This window comes from Plectropomus leopardus, chromosome 10 (assembly GCF_008729295.1).
Source record: "Plectropomus leopardus isolate mb chromosome 10, YSFRI_Pleo_2.0, whole genome shotgun sequence".
Taxonomy (NCBI): domain Eukaryota; kingdom Metazoa; phylum Chordata; class Actinopteri; order Perciformes; family Serranidae; genus Plectropomus; species Plectropomus leopardus.
The window spans coordinates 31769955-31792788 of NC_056472.1; the positions used below are offsets into that span (position 1 = coordinate 31769955).

The following is a 22834-nucleotide window of genomic DNA, read 5'->3' on the forward strand; positions in this document are numbered from 1 at the left end:
ACATGGCAGTGACATGTAGATTAGTGTGTCACTGGCTCGTCTCGAATGTTTTGCTTATGTGTTTGGTGACTCACACAGATCTCAGTGGGGTTGCAGTTATATAACATCGCTGTGGTTAATCGTCTTCTCTGCCAAAACCCCTTTTACCTCTACCTGCGCACATATGTCCTCTTCACACTTTGTCACCTCCGTTTATTTATAGACATATGCACTGAGCTGTATATCTGATGATAGCCGAGTGCGGCTGCTATTTTTATTCATCAGCTTAATGATGCTTGAATGTTTATGGAAAAAAAACGCATCAGATGGCACTTACTTAATGATATGATGATGACTCAGCTCAAAGTTTGGCAAAACACCAGCGTTAACAGTCTGGTTTCCATCGATACAGTGAAATATTCACTGTGCCTCTAATTACAAGTTTGTTATGGTGGTGTTTATTAGCTGTGCAGGAACATGAATGAAGGCTCCCGCACACTGAGCGGCTCTGAGACGAAACAAAGCAGGGTGAAAGCTTTTTATAGGACGCCTGGTGACAGTAGGATTCATATAAATAACTATATATACACAGTGTGTATCACAGGCGAATCATTACACAATGGGCCCCTGGACGCGTAACAATCCACTCATGATATGTGTGACTGCACACTCAGAGAGATTTGACATTCATAAAATACACATAAAAACTGCTTCACCTGAACACAGTTATCACATCTACAACTGTCCAGGATTAGAAATTAGTGTTCCAAAAAAAGGTTTGAGGTTGTAGGTCGTACTGGACCACATCAGCCCCAGCGCTGTGGGTTCTAGTTGAGGCCATTGGAATTTAAAAGGATTCTCAGTAGAACCTCCTGGATGTGTTCTGGATGAAACTCATGGAACATAAAAGTTTTCTTTTTTGGCCAAACCCCCTTAGATTTAGATTTAGATTAAACATTTGGAATATAAAATTGTTCTCAGTAGAAGCCCTTGAGTCGATTCTAGATGAAGCTCTTGCAATATCCAGGTGATCTCCGTACAACTAGGTCCTAGATCAAATCTTTGGAAAGTAAAAAGGTTCTCAGTGAGAGGTGGTTCATGAGAGGTGAAGTCTGTGTGATTCCGTCCATTTGTCCATGAAGACAAACTGAAGAGACACATTTGGCTCGTCCACAGTTTGACAGGAGATAAACCATCAGAGCGGCACTGCGATGACTTCACTGAGTAGGTCTTGTTTTTCACCTCGGTATAAACGTCCCTGAGCCTTTATGCTACTGTCTCCATCAGGACCAGGTAAAAAGGTTGCTAAGCAACTGGGACCTGGCAGCATGTTTTCTCTCCTCCAATTAAAAGAGGAAACCTGCCCGAGAGAGAGCAGAAATTCACCGATGAATCTGCTAATTGCTTGTGTCCACGAGGACGTGGTAATCTTTCTCTCTGTGTTGTTATTGTTACAACTACAGTACGTCTCAGTCTCACAGTCTGCAGGCAGGGTTTTACTTTACTGTATCTCTCATCCACCATCTAATATTTTTTTGTTAAATTCATTATGCTTTTACATATACAATGGTCACTGGATCCATTTACATCATTTACATCATTACATAACTTTCTGTCTAAACTTTTATCGCCCAAACCTAACTTTTGTAAATGTATGTTCAGGGTATAACGTCATTCGTGTGGCGACAATTCATATGACATCAACTATTTTGCGCGCATTTTCGTCATAGATGTGACCCATTCAATAAGAATAAGTTTCCTCTATTGCGATTATACAACTATTACAAACAAAATAAAATATGTCATTAAAATGTATTCGTTTTGAAGGGCGATTAGCTCTCAAAATAAAATGCATTTTTATGACTGTTATGTCCGTTTCCATGGAAATACACAGGATCTTCCCAAGTAGCATCCACCACTGTGTTCAAGCCACACAGGAAACAGATAACGCGGTCAGTCGTATGTAATGTTACACGTTCAGTGTCCTTACCACTCCGATAGAGAAGTAGTTGTTGACGATGCTGTAGGGGACGGGGTCTCCCTTCTCCTCTTTGTCATCAGGGACGATGTCGATGTTCCAGCGGTCCAACACCACGTCTGTGCTATGTTCGATGTCCCGAAGGAACTTCAGCAAGCTGCCACCCTCGTAACCTACCGACGATAGACAGAGACGAAGGAGCAACAAGTAAAGACACGACCAGATACAGTTTTTCGTGCTGAGAAAGGTAACACCGTCTTATTAAAAAAAAAACATACCTCAACGATATGAAATAACACACAAGAAGGAGACTGGAGGCTTTATTCTGGGGACACTCTACGTGCTTTGCTTGGGGGCCACTTTTGCAAAATGACAGGAGGCCAGGGGCCAGTCACAGCAGCTACATACATGTTTCTAGGACTTTAGGACATTTCCAGGATTTTAGGACACTTCTAGGATTTTAAGATGTTTCTAGGATTTTAGAACACTTCTACGAATTGGACCAGGATTTTAAAGCTTTTTTAGGATTTTAGGACGTTTCTAGGATTTTAGCATGTTTCTCAGATTTTTGGACATTTCCAGGATATTAGGACATTTCTAGAATTTTTTGATAAACAAATTTTTGTGCACTTTGGCACCTTATGCATACTAAAAGTAAAACAAAAAAAACCACAATTCCCTGTGTGAATCACTTTAAATGTATTGTGAAGTATAAAATGGTTGGCGGGGCCACCTGGCACCCTATCAGGGGCCAGATTTGGCCCGCAGGCCGTAAATTGAGTATCTCTGCTTTAATCAGTGGTCCTGAATAAACCTTTCAAAAGTCATTATTTCACAAAATCTGTATTTAAAGCCCTACATGTAACTGGTGGAATATGGTGGATTGTATGTGTTGAAACATGAAACATGGTGGCACTGATGATCATTTCATGGAGGCCGCCCTCACCACCTCCGAACCTAGAGCACAGCCTGGACCTGACAGCACCCTGGGGAGCCCTCTGGTTTAGCTCCGCAGCTGACAGCCTGCTTCAGCAGCCAGGCACCTTAATAGCGCTCAGAGGCGGAAGTGCGCTCCGAGCAGGGTGTCACGAGGGCGTGAGGCAATAATGAGTCCCATCACACTGTGAGCACCGTGTGTGAAATACGAGCGTATATACTGACACACTGGCACTCTAAAGATATAACAGCAATTTCAGAAAGGGAACAATTTCCTTTTCATATAAAAACAATTGTCCCTTTCCCACTGGATCCTTCAGCATGTAATATTCAGAATGTGAGCAGACAATCACAAATCATCATCACGCAGCCATGTGTATCAAACACTCAGGAGAGCTTGATTAGTTTGCCTGAGTTTGCGTCTCCAATTTACAGACGACAACCGTCAGAAGATGCTTTCGTCACAGAGATAAATTCAAACATAATGAAACTCTGGTGCAGAGGTGCTCTGAGCTACATGCAGTGGGGACGCCATCCTCCCTGTTAGCAAAATGTGTCTCCCCCTTGTTAACCTGCCATCCCCTTTCCATCTGGGACCCAGACACTGCTGGAAAGAGAGAAAAGATTTTTGCCTTTCTAATGATATTTGTACTGTTTTTCTACTCCAAATTTTAACCAGAATACGTCATTTTATATAATGATGCCAGCGAGCCATGACCCTGAGAAAAAAAGGCCTTTAAAGCTTTTAATAAACAGGGTTCCAACACTCATCAACGGGAGTGTTTCAAACGTTTTCCATAACTTTTTAAGGTCTCAAAATATACACATATATATTTTTCTTGCCCAGCGTTTTTCAAACATGTAAGATTCACATTGTGTGTTCAAGGACTGTTGGAATTTGGAAATCGAACAGTAATTTCTGTTTTTAAAGTACTTTAAGGAAAAACTTTTAACTTGTATTTAAGGAGAAATAACCAAACAAAACAAAAAAATGTTCCAAACTATTAGTAATATAAAAATGATTAAAAACAAGTTACTACAAGTAACTTGTTTTAATCAAAATACAAATAATAAAAAAATGCTAAAAGGTTTTCTATGAAAATTGTAAAAAAAGGAAAAAAAATTACCAAACATTTTTAAAGAAAACATCAACAGTCAGAGGATCATCAAAGTCATAAGAATTCATCCTCTGGACACCATGCAGGTTTGTACCAAATTTCATGGCAATCCAACCAATAGTTGTTGAGATATTTCAGCGTGGACCAAAGTGGTTAAACCGACTGTCAGATCCCTTGAATCACACCGTTAGTGGCCGCAGAGACTCTAGCTCTTACTTCACTGTTTATTTCTGGGAAAGATGATCTATTCAACAAGTCCCAAAGCCGCCCCCACACCTGGCAGCTTATTGACAAAATGTCATTCATAAGCCCGTGTAAGTGCTCTGCTGGTCCTCCAAGCAGCAACAATCAGGCAGTCATAACCAGCCGTTCTAATTACTGGACCAAAGCACTGCAACAAATCAATGGTGCTTTGCATATTAACAGTTTTTAATTTGACACATAAGAGCTCCCTCTTTCCTCCTCCCGTCTTTCATTTCCCAAAAACGTGCACACACATGCCTACCTTTATATTTCAGCACGCAACTGAGACCGAGACCCTTCCTGAAAACACAGCTGATATCTCAACATTCAAATGAACCCTGATGGAGTTCAGACAACTACACATGTTGAGCCTCTTCCATCTTTAATGAACCAAACTGAACCAACACAGATAATCTGACATACAGAAGATATACTGATATACGGCCAACATACATTTGTTGTTTTAGCAAAGTTGTAATGAGAATATGTTCTAATTGGTCAGTCTCTTTATTAAGACACCAACAAATACTACGGAGAACATGTCGATGCATTAAAACACAAAAAAACTGGGCTCTTCAGACTGAAGTCAATATTTAAAAGTCATAAATAAGCAGAAAGTGCAACCAGTAAGAAGTCATAAGTTTTATGTTGTGTCATCACAAAGTTACAACTACTGCCCTTGCATGCATACTACAGCGTTTTCGGCTGTTTTGCGTGTACCCAAGGATTGTTTTCACAATGTTATCATATGAACGCAGATTGTTCTAAAGACTTTTCTGTTTTATGTAGGGCCGTTCTCAGCTAAACGTGGCCTAAATACTTGCATCTTTGGCCTGTTGAAGTTATTTTTTTCTGTAATACTTGCATTTTTTAATACTGTTTACATATTTCCTGTATATTCCTGTTCTATTTTAGTAAGGAGACAACTGAGAAATAAATATGTATGACCATAATAACCTTGCTAAAATAACAAAGTTTATGGTTGCCTCGGACTTTTGCTGTATTTTTTTTGTCACTGAAATATTGGGAGGAAAACTAGAAATCTGTGAATCAATATTTTTTATCCTCATGATCCAGAGTTCCCAAGTCCCAGTTTAAACCCTTAATTTCCTTTTTAATTTCCCCTTAAGAAGATTAATGTCTTGTGCTTCATTTTGTTGGTATTTCCTCAAACTTCGACCTAATACATATGGCATCTTTGGGAATCTCAACTGAGATCGAAAATAAAGTTCTGTGTATTTGGACGAAAACTGGCTGCACAGCATTAGCCTCTAATAACTAACGGGTCAGTGTGTTTTCAGAGTAGTACTAGAGTATTTTGGTGTACATTCTTAATTTAAAAATAAGTTTGCGTGTAATGTTTCCTAAACAATACACAATAAACAATATGTAAAAATATATTTCAGTTTTGATTGATTTATGCTGCTATGCGCACACACACACACACACACACACACACACACACACACACACACACACACAGATAAATGAGTGAGTGCCTCACCTCCTCCCCAGCGTAAGCAGCGTGCCAGGTCGTTCCCGGTGCCCAAAGGGAGGATGGCCACTGGAGGGTGCCTGGCAAAGTTGGCTTTATCTGCAGAGGAAAAGACAAACAGATCCATCTTATATTTGGTGAGCTGAACAGTCCTTGAAACAACCGTTTCTAGGACAACTTATTTTCATCACTTTGGATGTTGTGTCTATCAGTGATAATGTTATAATAGCAAGTTGTGCATTTATATATATAAATGTAAAACTTTATGAAAACTTTACCGTCTCCAAATGTGGACATTAGCCTTTAGTTTCACCAAAATCCATAAAAGACATGCCCCAAGAAGACAAAAAAGCATTGCATGCAGCAACTTTGGGTAATTTTGTTATAGGATAAAGTGTGTGTACCTATACAGTCGAGGATCCAGCCCACAGTGCCGTCACCTCCACATGCAAGCACCCGGAAATCAGGGACATCGTGGAAAAAGTTGAGCCTACGAGAACAAATGAAGCAGTGAATTTAACCAACATACACAAAAAACAAAACAAGAGCGTTAAAAATGTATGAGTGTTTCTACACAAAGCACCTCAGTCTCAATGTCAGCGTGTTTTACAGGTGATAAATCCTGTGATTGGATTACAGAGTGACTGAGACGGGGATTTTCTAAGCTCTGAGTGATTTAATGAACTGAGCTGATGGACAGAGAGACAGAGAGACAGAGAGACAGAGACAGAGAGACAGAGACAGAGAGCTGAATCAACGTGTGCCCTCTCCAGCTGTGTTCACTCCTTTCCCTGGAAACCGTAGTCACAGAGTGTGTGCCCTTCAAAGGGACCTTTAATGTGCGTTGGGACAAAGGTGTCGACAGTAGCTTTCATCTCTCTCCGTCATGAGACAGCTGCATGCAGGGCACGGACCCCTTTCACACCGACCACCTGGCCCTGCACGCTGACAGCCCACAGACCCTCTAAATCATGTCCACAGCTCAAAATAAATAAATACTTATTTGGTGTTGGAGGCAGCGATTTGTTCTGGTGATGTCATGGCATTAACCACATGACGCGGCTCATTCAGCGTTAAAGGTGACCCATTATGACACAGACTCCTACAAGTCAAAGTCTGGCACCGCCTTCTTCTATCCAAAAAAAAACTAGCCAAGATTTTTCCAAGAACTGATCCTCCACGCAACAGATATAGGTCACTAACAGGATCCATTATCCATACTTTTTGGACTTTCAGATCTCCATAAATATTGGACATTGATATCTGACCACCAAAATCTAATCAGTTTGTCCATGAATCCAAGGATATGATTTTTGGTGCTAAATTTTTGAAGAAATTACCTCATGGTGTTTCTGAGATTTTGTGTTCACAAGAGTGGGCCGGAGGGATGCTCAGGCCTCGGCTTTCATCGGCACAGAGGCATAAAAATCAATTTTTCATGGCATTAAATAGAAGGAAATGCAGCAATGTCTTGATTTTAAAAAAAAAAACAACAAAAAAACCCTTTTCTGCACTTTCCTCGGTAATAATAATAACAATAATAATATTTAATAATAGTAGTAGCAGTATCATATAATATAATAATGTAATTATTTTATATTATTAATGTTAGAATTTTAATGTTTAATATAGATTAAGAATTACTGATAATTGATTAAATTAAATTAAATGTAATACAATTTTAATTTGAATTCTTAAAATTAAAATAGTTACTATTTAATTATGTATTTTTTTATCATTATTATTATTTATTTTATTTATGTTACAGAAAAAGAATATTTCTATTTAGCACTTCTGTTTTGTTTGATCACTTTTACCAGATCATTTCCTGTTTTTTTTAAAACTTTTTTTTCTGTGCTAATTTCAGGTAATTTTCTTGTAGATTTTTACCAATTTCTTGCTTATTTTGGCATCATTTATTGTTTGGTTACTCATTGCAGGTTTTTTTGTTCATATTTTTGTGAGATATCAAGCTAATTTTCTTTGGTTTCAAAGAGTTAACAGCCTCCTCAGTGTTTGCTCTAGTTTTACCGTCTTGTCAGTGGTGGACTCGGATCAAAGTAGATGTTGGATTATTTCTGGATCGGAGGATGCAGAGGCCACAAACAGCCCTCTCTAAAGGACGTGCAGGGAAACTACACCAGCATGCACCCGCTGAGGGGACATTTCCACAACATGGAGCTGTGAATCGCATCCGAGAAAAACCCTTCCATGTCAGCATAAAATTTTAACTAGCCCACTTAATCCCGACTGTTTGAGTCTATGCTTTATGTATGACAGGTTAGCAGAAACATCAACACAGACACAAGTGGAGGCTCCACATTATCGGAAGAGGCTGAAACAATGTTTGTAATGACCAAAAACACAGCGAGAAACTGCACTCCTTAAACAAAACTACTCCGTGAGCTGCCTCTCACCTCAGCGCCTGCTGAGCTTGTTGCTAAGGAGCCCATGGTAACAGTTGTGGCGAGTTCAGCTGAGAGCAGGTTAACCCTCTACGTGTCAAAAGACCTCCGCTCGGCCCCTGTGTGTTTATTTGTGTAAATATTCACTTGCACATACTGTGCAGCCTCTCTCCCCCTCTGTGCAGTAACACTATTACGTCACTCTGCGCTCAGATGTGTGTTGTTGGCATAACAGACACACATGCACTTGAAGAGATGGAGCCGAGCATGACAAAGAGCTTCTTTATTTATAATTGCATAATCACTTAAGTCTGAATCATGACAACATGTTCTCTCTCTCAGACACTGTGGAAGGCCAGAGCGCCGAAAACATTTGATCCTGCGTGCAAAAAATAAACAAAAGTGACTATTTTTGACCTAAAATCTCACTAGTGATAAGCGATGACGTTTTGGGGATGCTGATTTAAACATTTGAAACCTGGAGCGACATCACTTTTTTTGCGCTGTCTTCAGATAAATTTCACATGTATTTGTATTTTTCAAAGCCTGAGCAAACTGGTTTGATTTTTTTCAAAAACACAATGCACAACAAGAGATGTCCTGCAAATTGCAAGAAATTAGAAGATCAAATCTTTTTAAAAGCTAGAGAAAAATGTCTAAGAAAAAAATAAGATAAGAAATACTGTATTTATCTTTTACCATAAATACATATTCAAAATTATGTTACAAGATTATTACTATTTCTTAAGGATTTTTTCCAGGTCATTTCCTTGTTTGTTCATTTGTTTGCACTTTCTTAAAAAAATAAAATTCACATAATTTTCCCATCCTGCCTTCAGATGTCTTTCAAAAATATCAAGCAAATTGGTTTCATTTGCATATTCAAAATTATTTCAGTGTTAAAACTTTTTTTTTCTTTCAAAAATGCAATGAGCAGCTTGGCAAGAGATGCCCCACAAATAGCAAGAAATTAATAAATTTGGATTTTTTTTTTTTAATCACATGAAAATTTTCCATAGAATTATATTTAAAAATACCATTATTGTATTTTCCAAATTGTTTTTTAAATAAAATTATAATTTTCAAGCAGTTTTTTTTCTGGTCTGTCTTTTTTTGTTTTGTTTGTCGATGTTGTTTTTTGTTTGTTTATTATACTATATAGGGACTTTACAGGGAAAACAAAACTAATCGTCAAATATTTGTATTCAAAAAGTAAAATCCGAGTCGGGTACAGCCCTGATATTTTGATTCTGTTTCTATATTTAGAAATTTTTTGGCTCAATATTTGTTTTTTTTTAATCAGATTAAAACACACGACTATTTTTATATTAATTAATTCATGACAACATTTTTGTAAATTTATTATCAATTTTTATGGTTTATTGATCTGCGTGACATTTTAGCTTAGGTTGTAGAGATTTTATGGGATATGAAGCATTTGAAAATATTCCAAGAAATCAAACATCACAAAATGCAAAAGACAAGAGTTAACCCTTTGAAACCTGGAGCGACATACTTTTCTTCTGCTCATTTCAGTACTTAATTCTTTGAACTTCCCAATAAACAAGTTGGTAAGAAATGTTCCACATATTGGAAGAATGTTATTTAAAAAAAAATTAGGGTATTTTAAGGGGAAAAAATCTAGTAAAATATTTTTTTATAATTATCATAATTACATGTTTAAAATTATGTTACAGAATTATTATAAATTTTAAATATTTTTTTCCAAGTCTTGTTTGTGTTATATTTCTTTGTTTAAAAATTATTTTTTTTACTAATTTTCAAGTAATTTTATTGTACATTTTGCTTATTTCTTTCTATTTTTGGGGTCATTTCTTCTTTCATTGCCCATTGCCCTCTTCCAATGAAGGAAAACAAGTCAAACTGCTCAGGTCTCAAAGGTTTAAAGGGTTAAACTACAGTATGAGGACAGTACAAGAATTAAATTCCAAAAGGCTCAGATAACCATACTGACATCTTTTCAAGTGCCCATTGTCACCGAAGAGTAAACACGGTGTTTGTGTCTGACGTTGTGTGTATCTACAGTATTTTCCCCTGAGACCTGAGTGCGTCATTGGGTCGCTTTTCCTACAATGGGCTCTCGAGGGCAGCCGCTCTGCTAGTCGTGACTGAGAGAGAGGGAGAGACATGAACTGACGATGGGAGGAGAGAGAGAGAGTCACACATGTGGAAGTGAACGGATGGTGGAGGGAGTGCTTCACCTTCAAGGTAAAGCATTTACAGCGCTGCAGCTGCGTACGGCATTTTTCTTCCCTGAATGGACAAAAGGCGCAACAGCAATCATTTCAAAGTACAAGCTGTGCTCAGCTCTGACGTATGAGCCTGTGTGTGTGTGTGTGTGTGTGTGTGTGTGTGTGCGTGTCAAGAGGTCAAATGCACAGCACGGCAGTAATGCGGTGTTCCCATTCCCCTTCACTGACCTCCACAGGTTAGTTTGACATGAAGGAAAGAGGCGGTCTGACAGCGCAGCTCCCCGACTGAACAATAGCTAACTGGACTCTGTATTCATGATGTTCACTCTGAAATACAAACTCCCCATGCAGCTTAAAGGTACGCCATGCAGGATTTTCCTTAAAAACAGTGAGCAGACTCATACAAAAGTAATCACCTTGGACCAACTCTCGGCCTGACTGAAAACAGAAGAGTTTCCTTTGTGTTTAAAAAAAAAAAAAAAAAAAAAAAAAATCAGTCTTAATATAACGATGTGAGTACGGTCCTTGTTTAAGAAAATTGTCCGAAATTTCAAAGACAAAAACAAATGACCAAAAGTTTTCACAAATTACCAAAAATTAAAAAAAAAAAAAAAAAAAAAAAAAAATTGCCAATTTTTTTTGGGTTGTGATTTTTCCCTTTATTGACAGGACAGCTATTGATCGCGTGGAAACGGGGTAAAACAGAGAGGGGGGACGACATGCAGCGAAGGGTCACAGGAATCGGACCAGAGCAGCTGCAAAGGACTCAGCATACGGGGCGCGCTCTCTAGCAGGTGAGCTAGAGGTCGCCCCAAAGTTTTCTTTTCTTTTTTTGAATTGGCTATTCTTTTTCCTGGAGAAGTCCAGCCTAAGCCCCAATGTCTTCAAATACTAGATTGCACTTTATTCGTGCAATATGTTTCACTTTATTCTCTTAAGCCCAAGTGTTAATCTACATTTTGTCAAATCAAATTGAAAATGTGGTAATTTCACTTATGTGCAGACCTCAAACTTATGACTAAGGAGAAATCTGGACCCAGTGGCAGCACCAGTTGGGAACGACTGCTCTATGCATTCACCAACATTAAAAGCATTAAAAGCAGCACTTACCCGACCATCGGTCCTCCTTGCTCCAAACTGTAGACCTGCCTGGGGTTTAACAGGTACCTGAACTTCCTCAACACTCTGAAAAGAGAAATACAGGAGAGAAAACTTAAATACAGTGAGCAGCATACACAATAAACTAATTATTAAATCAGACTTATGTAAGTTGAAGGTTATAAAAGAGTGCTTATCTGTGAGTGAATAGAATGAAAAAGTAGTTCAGCCTCTCAAGGCCTCTGCATACTGTGAAATAACTGTGATCTTGTAGGTTTTCTGTATGTCACACTGACTGCGCTCTAATAAAACCTGAGCTGCAATTTGTGTCAGAAAATATCAAATTTAGGGCACGTCAGATTAGGCAATAAATGTCCAGGGAACCGTAGCACTGGACAAAAAAATGCAAGCAAAAACATGTCATCAACTTGCATCATCCATCTTCGCTGCTGTCATGATGCAACTTCTTTTTTTTTGTTAATGACCAAAGAATAACATTTTTCTAACAACATAGCAGCCTAAAATTGCGTTACATGTGGGATTCTTAAAACTCTGCTGGGACAACATGGTGTGATTATTAAAAAATAATGTTTATTTATTTATATGTTTATAATGTAGATTTAAAGTTCTACATGAGATTACAAAGTTTACAGAGATATAAAATGCATGTATGTCAGGGTAATTTTCAGAGAAATATATATATTTAAATATCTAGATTATGATATTTTATGGAGTGGTGCAATAATAAAAATCCTGAGTTTAAATGTTTAACTCAATACATAAGAAAAACATAGCTTCAGGCTATGTGGAAACACGGGAAATGACTTCTGTACAACCTCCACACACATCCTAAATAATCTGTTCTGCTGCAGTTTCTGTCTGAAATGTACAGAAATTATCGTTTCAGAAATCAGGAGGAAGAGGCACGACATAAAAGAAGCAGAGGAGAGTTTCAGTTTGCACGCTCCTCCATCTCTTCCATCTCCTCGCTCTCACAAACTGTCGGTGTACAACAGCGAGCTGCACGTCGACACAGCAGTTTCCTGTAACCTTGTGAGAGTTACATAAAATGCCCGTTGAAGCCTGCACAGTCGTGCTCATGCACGTCTCATTCAGACAATTATAATATGCTTCTACAAGCCAGCAGGAGGCTAGTCTGTGTATTTCTGCATATTATTTGAATATGCTCATACATACAAGTGAATAGATGCCTCGGCCTTGGCATTAGAAACCTACAATACACAACGGTACACAATATATGGAGGATTATTAGTGCCAGCATTAGGGGAAAAACTTAGAGGAGGAAGACTTAGTCCAACTTTTAGTATTAGTGCCAGAAATATCAGAAATAAGTCACAGGACGTTTTTCTGTTTGTTGCATTTTGAGAATAAAATTGAAATGTCAACAAAAAAGTTTTAATTATAATTTTAGAGAGGGAGGGGAGAGATGCACAGCAGCAATAATAGTGACGATAACTATGATATATCAGCCGTATGTGCTGATGCTAGCAGTTTGATTTATTCTCATTAATGCAACTTTGATTCTGACATTTCAACTTGACTTATTTCGTCTTTATTGACAACATTTAACTTTATTCTCGACATTTCGACTTTATTCTCAACATTTGGTCTTATTTCTCAAAATTGTATTTCATTTAACTTTATCCTCAACATTTCTTCTTTATTCTCAACATTTCAGTTTTATTTCCAAAATGGTATGTCAAATTGATCCTTAACATTCCAGCTGTATTCTTTAAATAATATTTCAAATTTATTCTCAAAATGTAAATATTAATTTCTGTAATCTCTACTGTTTCGGACATTTTATTCTCAGTATTTTGAATTCATTCTTGACATTTCAGCTTTGTTGTCAATATTTTGACTTTATCTTCAAAATGGGATTTCAACTTTATTCTCAAGATTTCGACTTCATTCTCAACATTTTGACCTCATTCTCAAAACTTCAACTTTATTCCACATTTCTAATTTATTCTCGAAATTTAAATTTTTTTTTATTTTCTATATTATGACTTTACTCTCAGTATTTTTTTTTACTATATTTTCAACATTTTAACTATATTCTCAACATTCAACCTTGCTCTCAATATTTTGACTTATTTCTAAAAAAAAAAAAAAAAAAAAAAAAAATACAACTAAACTAAACCAAACTTCCTCCTCTATTGATTTATTGTTTTCTTTCCTTTGGCTATAAAAGTAAGAGGAAATATGTAAAATGTGTTGAAATTTATGACATTTATATGTAGGACAGAGGCTTACACAACTTCTAACACGTTCATCAATCAAACTAAACATGTTACAAAACTGAACTGAACTTTTCCACACAGACTAAAATAACAACACAATAGCCTCTGGTTTCCTGCTCTAAATTATCTATTTTTTGTTCTTGTAAAGTCTATTAATAGAGAATAATTTGCTTTCTGATGGTAATAAAGAGAGTGTTGCTATGGTAATGTGTCAGGCTGAGGCAGAGCAACGGGGTATGATTGGTCTCTGTTGTGTGGTAGGTGGGGAGCAAAGAAACAATGAAGACATTTTTTACAGCATTTGCGGCCCCCGTTATCTTTAAATGCCTGCATTCACACGGACAGCAGGGAGCTGCAGAAACATATAGAGCCCCGTGTGACAGAAATCGGTTTCTTTGAATGTGCTGCCGTTTTTAGACTGAGGCACTAACGACCTCTAATAATGGTGTCATTTAGTCTTCACATATCTGGGCATCCAAAGGGGCTGATTATAAGCAATCTTACAGGTAATTTCTTCACTTTTTCCACCACAGGTAGATCCTGCACTTGATACTATACAAATTATATTTAATGCTGACAGTCCAAAGGTCTTGTTTCCTGCAGCAAAGAGACACTAATGTACACAGCATATAGTAATGACGTCCTCTTGCCAGTTAGTCAGGTAATAAAAGTAGGGAGAGAAAAAAATGCACCAAAGTCTTCAAAAATAAAAAATAAAATAAAAGAGTCAATAAATTTATAGTTAATTTAAGTTTTTGTATGGAGGAAACACAGTATTAGAAAAGGGACAACTTATAATTAAAAGAGAAAATGGAAGACAAGTTCTGATAATATTGCACTAATGCAACCGTAATTAAATGTTTAAAAAAAAAAAAAAACAACATAAAAATGTTGTTAAGATAAATTTAGTAAAATGAGCAGCCTAAAATAAAATAAAAATAATAATGTCAATGATATTGAAACAAAAGCAATATTCCTCATAAGGTTGATTGTTATTGGTCTCCATGTCCGATGTTTTTTTTACTATTTTTATTTCTAATTACCCATTACATGTCTGATTTTTTTTTACATTTAATTAATAACAAGTGGTAAATATCTTTAACCTATAAAATAATCATCTGTCAAAATGTTTATGTGAAGCCAAACAGCTGTTATTAACTTGATCATGTAATATAATGTCAACCCAATTGGCAGATCATGTTTTGGCTTTAAATACCTATTTTTTCATGGCAATATAAAAACAAAATGGGTCGCTTAAAAACAACCTGTGTAGTCGTTTGTGGGTCTTGAACAGTGATCTGAAGTTTGTCAGGTCATACATAACGTCACTTTATAAACGTTGATATGATACGTATGAAATGTACAAATGTAACATATCCGTATTTTGCAGAAACGGACAATGCCAATATTTTCTTCTGGTGACTGAGCTGATAAAGTACCTGTACACATAGTATCTACTCGCTACATTGCAGTAAAGTTAAAAGCCAGCAGCAGTAAACGAACCCCAGCAGAAGGCTCATGGGTGGTTGGAAACTTACCGCTCCCCCTGCCTCCCTCCACTCTTGGGATTGACCAGGACCAGGAGCGGGTGAGTACCTGGGAGAGGGGTGATCTAGAGACAGGAAGGAAAAACAGCCTCAGGCACCAGCTCTGTGTGTTCACTTCAACAACCTGCAGGATGGACGGCTGCAGATGCTGGACTCACCTGCAGTGCCTGTCCGTCTCCAGGGGAGAATTTGAAAGTCTGATTGATGTCATCGGGGCTGGTGCTGGGCGGCGACTCCCCCTCACCTCGCTTCACCACAGAATGACGGTCCTGTGAGAGGACGAAGACTGTTACTGGTACATAGATATGTAATCATGGGACAGGGCTCTTATTTACTCTTCATCATTGAGAACTTACGGCCTGCAAGCCAAATTTGGCCACCTAACCATTTTCTAATTTACAATAAAAAAATTAAATGATTCACACAGGGATTTGTTTTTGTACTTTTCGTATACATAAGATGCCATAGTGCATAAAAACATCAAAATTTAGCTTGTTTATTAAAAAAAGTGCCAGTGGAGCATCCCCTGCACCCCGCAACACAGGTTCTAGCTGAGCTCCTAATGTCCAAAAATCTGGAAAATGTTCTAAAATCTTGGAAACATCCTAAAATCCGAGAAATGTCCTAAAGTACTAGAAATGTCCTAAAATCCTGGGAACATCCTAGAAATGTCATAAAATCCTATCGTCCTGAAATCCTACAAATGTCCTAAAATTCAAAAAATGTCCTAAAATCCTAGAAATGCCATGAAATCCTAGTAACATCCTACAATCCAAGCCACATATTAAAATCCCACAAATGCAATAAAATCCTAGAATAACCCTAAAATTCTAGAACATCATAAAATCTTAGAAATGTCCTAAAATCCTAAAAACATGTTTGGGGCTGGCTCGACTGGCCCCTGGCCTCCAGCTATTTTTTTTTTTTTGCAAAAGTGGCCCCCAAGCAAAGCAAGCTGAGTATCTCTGATCCACACTGATTTCATTCTACAGGGCAGAAAAGCATAAAAAAAACCTTACCATCATTTTTACAACTACCTGTTTCCCTGCATGCGCTCTCTCCTCATTAGTCAAAGTGAGCTTTAAATACTCTGCAGGTGTTTGGCTCCTTGTTTTAATCTATGAAACACTCACTATGATTAGGATTTATATGTGAACGAATCAGCTCGACAATGAGGTGCTCGTGGGGAGAATTGAGCAGTCAGACCAGAAACCTGAAAATAGAATCTTCAGGTGTGAAATGAGGCAGGTGTTTGATGGATGCGATGCTCTGACACAACTTGTTAGAGGAAATCTGGTGAAAGGCAGCGTGTCACTAAAGCGGCCAGTTCAGTCTTCATTACATTCATGCGTCACTGCCTGCTGTCGTGGCAGCAGAATAACAACATGAATTTAACGTCCTCACTTGAATATTGAATACTGAATATTTGATCCATCTAGTATGATATATATAAAACACCTGCCTCTGGTTCTCCTCAGCTGTTGGACCTTCCTGGATTACGTCCAAACCAGAGCATGTGAGCGGAGTGGAGCGATGAGAATTATCGCTCCTCGTACACAGAGCTGTACATTTTGGCTGCTCAGAGGTGATGCTTATTACCGCTCCACTTTCACCCGCTCCGCTCATATCACTCAGCGCTCGCTCCAGAAAAAGAAAATAAAAACATCTGCCCTCTACTTTAATTTTAGCTTGTTTGACGAGCGCTGCTGCTGTCACCGCGGTCACCTCACCATCCTCCTCCTCAGTGCAGGAAGGAGGTTAAATGCTTTTTTCATATTGCTGTTGGTCACAACCCGAATCACACACCATCGCACGTTTCAATTTGTCAGTACACTTTTGTTTATACGATTTCAGAGTAAATCTTCACGAACTAAAACGATGTCGCCACATTCTTTTACTTTAAGAGGAATAGTACACCTGTATGTTTGACTTCTCAGCTTTCTTTTTAAAGTACTTTCTGGGTCAGTCGTGCTTCAGATGCATGGTGTGAGCCGTACCGACGCAAAATTGGAGCGAGAGATAAGGTGATGCTGCAGCTTTTTATAAAAGCCAAAATCCTCCCGCTCGAGCACCTCACATGCTCCCGCTCTGCTCCGCTCACATGCTCTGGCCCAAACGAAGGCTTCCACGAGGCATTTTGCTCCTGGAAGCTTAATGAGGCCGTTCACTGACAAAAAAGAAAAAAAAAGTATTGGATTTGGGAACACAGCCAGAGTCAGAGGGCTGGGACAGACAGAGCTGTACCACCATGACTCTGCTTTGCTCCATGGCTGTCGTCATGGACACATGAGGCAGTTGATAAAGTGGTGTCAATCAAAACGTGACGCCCACACAGTCTGGAGAAATGATATTAAAAATAGCTCCCTGAGGTTTTACAATGTAAAAGTTCTTCCCATGCTGCCACTTAATTGTACTTAATTGTATCGGTGATCATTAAAGTAAAAACCGATACAGATAATCAGCAAACTAAATAATCGATAATCTGTCCACCCCTAATTCACACTATTTCAGGCCACGTTTCCAGAGGATTTAAGGAATTACAATTTTTATCCAGCTACAAAACAAGTCTGAAAAGCTGGAAATCAGAAAGACAGTATGGAGACTTGTTGCTATAGAGACGATAAATCATCTCATCCAGGTTTTTATAACGTGTTAGTCTTGTGCATTTTAAGTAGTTCCATGTTTCTACTCATCCCGATGTGAATCTTTCGTCTGAACTTTAGTCATTTTTAAGGCAACACTCAACATTAACAACAAATGTGCAGAGCTCAAGCACTCTGGAAGTCTTTTCTTTTTTTGAAGTGAGTGACGTAATACTGAAACCAGATTATTCTTCCTTTATCTGTGGCACCAAACAGTCTCACTTGCACATACTGTATGTGGTCTTGTAGGTGGAGAGCAGAGAAAAAAGCATCCTCACCAGGACAACGGGGCAGATGTACGAGGGCAACAGAGTGTGGTCCCTCAAGGCGCCTCCATCACACTCAGGCTTCACATTGGATGCACACTTATTATGGAGCTACGGAGGAGAGCAGAGGTACAAACATAAGAACTGTGGGCGGAAATCCATCTGTGAGACTCAGTGCATCAAACGGTACCAGAATCAAACGCTACACTTTTAAAGGGCTGTTTATCCTAACGGTGTGTGTGTGTGTGTGTGTGTGTGTGTGTGTGTGTGTACAGTGTGGCTGCTTTGACAGCGTCAATCAAAAAGTTTTCCATTTGTTTTTTTCTGTGCAAAATGGTATTCATGCTGAAATGAGACAAACTGCTGGGAGAGTTTTGATGATGGCGGGGTTAATGTTGAGCAGGTCAGTGGTGACATCTAGTGGATCTGAATAGTAGTGCTGCTAAAATGAATAAAGGTGTAAATTTACTTATACTAACTTATACCTCCATGTGCAATTAGTGTACATATATTTTTAAACTGTTGAGTTTGGCACCTTGCTGATACTATTTTGCACCTTGTTTTTTTAAAAATATTTTTTACTATTTATATTGTTCTTTTGCTGTTTATCCTGCACACTTCTGGCTGCTGTAATATTGCAAATTCCCCAATGTGGGACTAATAAAGGATTATCTTATCTTACCTTTTATGGGAGAATCTTTACTGAAGTTTTGATATTTCTGTCAACTATTACTTTTACTACACTACTATACTATACATTTCCTAAAAAAAGAAGTTTACTTTTACTTGACTACATTTCTCCTAAGCATTTCAGTCCCTACAAAATAGGGAAGGAAGGGACGGGCGGACGAATGAAGGAATGTGAGAGAAGGAAAACTGGATTTTGGTCTTTAATTCCTTTAGGTTCAGTTTTCAAGGTGGTGTTTGTTGTGAAGAACTTTATACAAGGTTCATACTCATTTTATCTAATACATTTCCAGGACTTTTCCAGAACTTTTCAATGACTTTTAGGCATATTTCAGAGACTATATATTCTCTGAAACACCCACTAATACTTCTTATTGACTATTTTTAATTACTATATAATAGCTTTTCATAATATATATTATTTTGAAAAGTAATGAATTCAGAACAGGCTCAGAACTGAATATTTAAATATACCTTAGGGACTGTTTCTTATTTATGAGGGGTGAGGGTGTGGTGCAAGGGGCATAAAACTTTTTTTTTGGCTTTTTTTTCCCTTTTCTTTTAAAATTAAAAAAATTACACTATTTATGACAGCCCGAAAACAGAAATAATTGTTGGATTTTCACATTTCTGCCAGTTCTTGAAAACATCATGTGTTATTATACAGGTCTGTAAATCAAAATTTCCTGACTTTTCCAAAACTTTCAGGATGTACTTAAGTTTTCCAAAACTTTTCTAGACCTGTAAATTGCTATTCGCAAATTCTATGACGTTTCCACGGTTTTCATGACCGCACGAAACCTCTTCATCATTCTCAAAATTCTAACCGCTTGCTTTTTTATTACCACCATTTATTAGCACTTGTACTTTAATATGTACATTTAATATGATAAAAATTACTTTTGATACTCAAGTTCAGTAAATATGAGACACTTTTAGACTTTTACTAAAGAGATATTCTAACAGATGAACACATGACTTTAACTTCTACCAGTCATTCCATGTTTAGAAATCTGTACTTTTATTCCACCGCCGCAGCGCTTTATTCACCGCTGTATACAGTAAACCAAAACATTTTCGTCAGGCATGTGGCCACTGCAGGTCAAAGTGTTACCTGTTGAGAGTTCATCTGTGTCTACATGAGGCAGCAACTCACAGTGATCTGACACCACACACAGTGCAGCCCCGTCAGGCCCTGGTAACACTTGATGCTTCTGTGACAGCGGTCGCACTTCGTAGGAGAGTTTCCCTCCATCCAAACATGCTGCATAGCCTGCAGGCCAAAAACCAGAACAGAAATTCAGTTTATTTATTATATATATTTTTTAGCACTTCCACTCAGTCAATGAAGCTGTAGTTGGTGACTTTTCTCTAAAAACGGATGTTGGTATATTTGCTGAAACTGTCATTACATCCTGACAGTAGTACATGAGGCAGATAATCTGTGAATAATAAAAATCAAGTTCCTCCTCCTCGTACTTCTAATGGCATTTGCAGCAATCAACAGTGGCTGAACGAAAACAACTAATCAGAACTGTGATTATTAAAAAACTGGACTCCCAAACACATATCATAAAAAATAGAAAACAAAAAATTAACCCTTTAATAATAAACACACTCGTGTTGCTCTGTGCACAAAATGCACTTTTTAAAATCAAGCTTTAAAGAATAAAATACATTAAATGATTTTATACTTTATAAATATCAAAAATTCAATAATTTTCAGAATTTTACACCTTTTAAATGCCAAGTTTTTGTCATGATACCACCATGTTTTTAGATGAAACAAAAAAAACACAAAATTTTAATTATTTTCAATTTACTAGATGCAAAGTAGATTTATTTATTTATTTTTGTTTATCGCAGTCTGGGATATGCCATTGATTTGCAGCAACATTAATTGTGAAAGTGCACCAAGTAGAAACAGCACGTATTTGCTCCATATGCCAAAAATTGTAAAAATGACATCATAAGGTAGAAAACAGCAAAAAATACAAATTCCAAGTCAAAAGCCCAGAATGACACCAAGAAATAATATAATCTATGTTTTTTATGCTTTGATGGCTGTGGGATCAAAAATGTCAGTTTGAATGGGTTTCAATGGAGCATTTTTGGACCTGAACAGTATGAATGTAACTATTTTAACAAATTGTATTTTAGACTTATTATAGAAGCTGAGCTACAAATTCCAACATTTAACAAAAATGTAAAGTAAACTAAAATGTATGCCATATGCATGAACACAGCCAAAATGATAATAAATATTTATGATAATAATTATCATAAATGTATGCTTCATAGTAGTTGACAGACATTGTAAAATGTTTGCATGCATTTTTTTAAAGGTTATTTCCTTTTTGGGGGGGCTTATTTTCAGGTAATTTTCTTGCAGATTTCACTAATTTATTTGCCAATTTTGGGTTCAGTTCTCATTGCCTTCTTCCAATGTTTCTGAAAAACATCAGGCCACTTTGCTCAAAGGGTAAACAGACTAATAAATAAGTAGAACAAAAACAAAGCAGATTACTGACAGGAAGGAATTTTTGCCAGAAGTGAAGAAAAACTCTACAGACTAATCAGCATGTGACTCGAGGCAGAGAAATCATCCTGCAGAGCGTAATCACGTCCGAGCTAAAACACAGAGGACTGTAAGTAGATAAGAAGCCCTGCATGACCTCACAGGGCGTCTCATGATCTTCGCTGCCCTGTTAAACAGAACCATGAGCCGGTGCTGCTGAACAGACCGGTCAGTGTTCCCGTCTCATTCCTCCCCGCAGCATCAGTGCATGTACAGAGCTTCGTGTGCAGAATGAACCCTTTCATGTGCTGGTACTCACGTTGGTGTGTCTACGTGACTTGGCGTAGGTGCTGATGCAGGCAGCGATGTCTTTGGACACACAGCGCTCGTGCACTGTGTACTTGCATACTGTAGGAAAGAGTAAAGAAAGAGTTAAATTCTGTATAAGTCACATCACAAACCAGCCTCAAAGAGAGTTGACAAATTCCTATATAATATTATTCAGAGTTCCCAAAAAATCATTAAGGACAAAATTCCCAAATTTTCCTATGACTTTTCAAGAAGCCAATTTTTTTTTTTCCTTGACTAGCATTTTTTTAAACATATAGGATTCAAATTCTATTTAAACATAATTTCAGCAGTCCACATTGTTTTTAAGTAGTTGGAAATTTGAAAAATCCAACAATAATTTCTGTTTTTATAGTTTCTGTTCATTATAAATGGAGTCATTTTGGTTATTTTTTATGAAAATATGCCTTGGAAAAATTAAAGGAATATATTAAAAAATAAATACATTTAAAAATAGCCCCAAATCATTTTTTGTGTAAATTACCAAAATACTTTAAAGAAGAAAAAAAGGCCAATAAAGAAAAGAAAGTGTCTCTTTTAAAAAATAAAACATGCCTTCCAAACCCATTTTCTTAAGAAAAAAAATCTCCCAAAATGTTTTAAGTTTTTCTTTAAAAATCAGCAAAAATAAAACATGCCCTCGAAATCCATTTTCTTAAAAAAGAAAGAAAAAAAGTTGGTCTTGGCTTTTGTTTTCTATTTTTAGTAATCACTGTTTTCTTTTAAAAAAAAAGAAATAATAAACATAAACATAAAACAAACCAAAACGTTGTCCATATTAGAGCTACGTTACAGTCGTCAGCTATAATAAATAAATTCACTGTTAAGTTTCATTAATTTAATTTATTACACATAACAAATTTCTATTCTCTTAAAAAAAAATAGTAAAACTGATTTTTATGAGTTCCATGACTTTTACAGACCTGGAAAATGTGACTGAAATTCCATGAATTTTCCAGGTTTTCAATGACCAAGGGAACCCTGAATATCTTCTGACACTTTTTGGTCATGACTCATTTCATAGCTGCAGCTAAAATCAAGGTTTGCAGGGGATTGAATTACTTTTTTTTTAGCACATTAGAGATAATTTTGACACG

The 22834-nt window shown here is 37.2% G+C and overlaps 1 protein-coding gene across 3 annotated transcripts in view; it reads right to left on the reverse strand.

Moving 5' to 3' along the window:
• The window catches only part of LOC121948893 (diacylglycerol kinase beta), a 126209-nt gene that overhangs the window by 51652 nt on the left and 51723 nt on the right, over positions 1 to 22834 (reverse strand). For all 3 annotated transcript variants that reach the window (XM_042494427.1, XM_042494426.1, XM_042494428.1), the window contains 9 exons: positions 21709 to 21797; positions 20028 to 20144; positions 18197 to 18295; positions 15435 to 15545; positions 15268 to 15341; positions 11478 to 11552; positions 6154 to 6239; positions 5759 to 5848; positions 1970 to 2130 (listed from right to left, as the gene is read on the reverse strand). In XM_042494427.1, the coding sequence (XP_042350361.1) occupies positions 1970 to 2130; positions 5759 to 5848; positions 6154 to 6239; positions 11478 to 11552; positions 15268 to 15341; positions 15435 to 15545; positions 18197 to 18295; positions 20028 to 20144; positions 21709 to 21797 (902 nt within the window). The remainder of the gene's footprint in view (positions 1 to 1969; positions 2131 to 5758; positions 5849 to 6153; positions 6240 to 11477; positions 11553 to 15267; positions 15342 to 15434; positions 15546 to 18196; positions 18296 to 20027; positions 20145 to 21708; positions 21798 to 22834) is intronic.